Source organism: Galeopterus variegatus, unplaced genomic scaffold, assembly GCF_000696425.1.
Source record: "Galeopterus variegatus unplaced genomic scaffold, G_variegatus-3.0.2 Scaffold1788, whole genome shotgun sequence".
Lineage (NCBI taxonomy): Eukaryota > Metazoa > Chordata > Mammalia > Dermoptera > Cynocephalidae > Galeopterus > Galeopterus variegatus.
The window spans coordinates 304,241-306,858 of NW_007727899.1; the positions used below are offsets into that span (position 1 = coordinate 304,241).

Consider the following 2,618-nt stretch of genomic DNA (forward strand, 5'->3'; position numbering starts at 1 on the left):
GGCTTCCGGCGGGGAAGGGGCGGGAGTCTGCAGCGCCAGCCGGGTTGGGGACCCCCAGGTGGACCGTCGGTGCTTCCTGGAATAGACCTGGTTTATGGCAGAGGAAATGGGCCGTTTCTTGTTGTGCTTAGTGCGGGAGCATAAATCAGGGCTCGTTAGCTGTGGGAGTTCAGAGAGGCCGGACACCGAAGGCCACAGGGGCTCGCCGACATGGGGCTCTCCTGTGGGAGGGCCACCTTCCTGCCTCGAGCCCTCGGCCCATGGTAGTCAGCGTGTCAACACCTGCACCTGGCACCAGAGGGTTNCCCAGGTCTGATGAGGAGGGGGTTAGGCAGAGTGTGCCCGCCCTCCCCGGGTGCCCACCAGAGCCTCCATAAAATGCAGACGCGGGGCCTGGGATGCTTGTTTCTAGAGAGCTCCTGGCAATGCCAGTGCTGCTGGCCTGTGGACCGCAGGGTGATGACAGCTCCAGAAAGGGCGCAAATAATTTTAAATTTCATGTGGACGAGTGTGCAGAAGGCCAGGGGGAGCCTCAGGAGTAGGGGGTGGGCTGCAGACTCAGACTGCAGCATTTCAGAACGCTCCCCCAAGTGACCAAACTCCACTTGTTCTGGAAATTGGGAGAAGGTCCAGCCCAGCCTGAGTGAGATGTGAGGGTAGACTTTTATTCGGGCAGTAATTACATTTCTGAATAAAGTGCCCAGCAGCCTCACCTGATTTTTGGAACATATTGGGCTGTAACTGGACCATGCTGAGCACCTTTCAGCAGCGCCACGGCCCTCACCCACTTGTTCTCTGTCTGGGTCTGGCCCCCCGAGACTGGGGTGGAGTCGGCGTGGAGCACTCCCGCGGTCGCACTATCAGTGGGGAAGTGGGGGTGTTGGGGTGCTGCTTTGGAGGCAGAGCTCTGTGGTCTCCCCGACAAATGTAAGCAGGCCAAGTCCGCAGAAGTGAAGCCACCTGGATGCGGTAACCCTCTCAAGGACCAGCCTGCCTTGGGTGAGAAGTTCTGCGTGACTTGCCCGTTTGGAAAGAAGAAAATGCTGGTGCTTTAGGTGCCGCACATAACATACTAGTTTATATTCTACTCAAGGTCAGAACAAGTGGCAAGGCCACATCTTGCCGAGTGGACAGGGCCCTTTGAAGGGGAGTTGCTAATCACTTCACCTTAGCGCTGGTTTGCAAATCTGAGAAAAGAGGGAAAGAAACCTCAGGTGCTTCCCTGCCCTCCTTCCCCGGAGACACCGGGGCCAGCTCCTGGCCCGGATCCCCCACCCCATCTGTCCTCTCAGAAGCTGGGGAGGAGCCCCTCTCATAATTCTTGTGTGCTGATGAGGACAATGAGTATGGAGTTAGACACCCCAGTGGGGTCCCAAGATCAGCACCTGCCAGCTGGGATGTGAACGTCTGTCTGTCTGTACCTCTGAGCTCTTCATCCCCAAATGAAGACCAGGATAGACTGGGGTGGGGGTGAGGACGGGGGAGGCACAAGGAAACTGTGCTGTCCTTGAGGGAGGGGGTGACTGACCTCAGGGACCTTGGGGAAGGGTGGGCATCCTGGGGGTTGTCCAGGATTGGAGGGAAGGGTGGGCATTTCGGGGGCTGTTTGGGGTTTGGGGGAAGGGTGAGTGTCTCGGGGTCTGTCCACAGTTGCAGGGTAGGGTGGCTGATTCTGGTGAGCACCCGTGGGGTTCAGTCTGTTCCACACCAAGGGGCCGTGGGTGGGCTCCAGGAGGGTGGAGTGGCCAGGTGTGCATGGCCGGGTTGACTTAGGTGCATGCAGGGGCCCTCGACCAAGCCCTTTAGGGGACAATGGGGGGGGGGGTCTTTCCTCAAAGCACAAGTCAGTGTTGTGCAGATCAACAGTGCAGAGAGGAACTGCGGGGACCCTGGGGACTTGGTTGTGAAGGGACCTGGTGGGAAGCTGGGCTTTGTCCCAAGACTGGGCAGAAGCCCTGAGGGGTTTGGGCAGGAGGGAGACGAGAGGTTTCTGGGGAGCAGAGCTGGGGTGGGGTAGGCTCAGCCCGACGTTCTGGTGCCCCCATCCCTGGCTGACCTGGGTGGCCTGGGTCCCAGCTCCTCCTGCCCCCACCGTAGGACCACAGGTCTGCACCAGGACAGCACAGTCCAGGCTGGACATCTGGCTAGAACCATGGGTGAGAGTTGGGGAAACAGAAAACGTAAGGAAAGCCGTGGCTGACCTGTCTGTTCTTCTTGGCAGTCGTGCAGGAGAAGTGCTTGCGGCAGCCGGCGGCTGGGGCCCCCTCACCTGGTGACGCTCGTGCACTCAGCGGGTCCACCGTGCTGGAGGGAAGGCTGCTGCTGGAGGTGAGTGTTGCATGCCTGGATCACGCAGCATCATGCGTGTCCAGACTCTCACCTGTTGATAATGAACAAGAAGCCATAAGGGTCAAACTGTGTTCAAGAGCGTGCTCCAAGACCGTCCCAGGAGATGGCATTAGGTGGCATCGCAGGAGCCCGTGTCAGCGCCTCGGTGTGAGGTCCCAGGTTGGAACAGAGAGAACCGCCAGCCGCACGGCTCCATGTGCTACAGTCCAACAATCCTCCTCGTCCTGTGTTCCCTGGCTCACTTGTCAATGAGAGAAAACCTAATTACA

The 2,618-nt window shown here is 59.0% G+C and overlaps 1 protein-coding gene across 1 annotated transcript in view; it reads left to right on the forward strand.

Moving 5' to 3' along the window:
• Positions 1-2,618, forward strand: part of LOC103595529 (aryl hydrocarbon receptor repressor-like) — a 104,374-nt gene that overhangs the window by 53,390 nt on the left and 48,366 nt on the right. Inside the window, exon 5 of the mRNA XM_008578949.1 lies at positions 2,222-2,328. Within this exon, the coding sequence (XP_008577171.1) occupies positions 2,222-2,328 (107 nt within the window). The remainder of the gene's footprint in view (positions 1-2,221; positions 2,329-2,618) is intronic.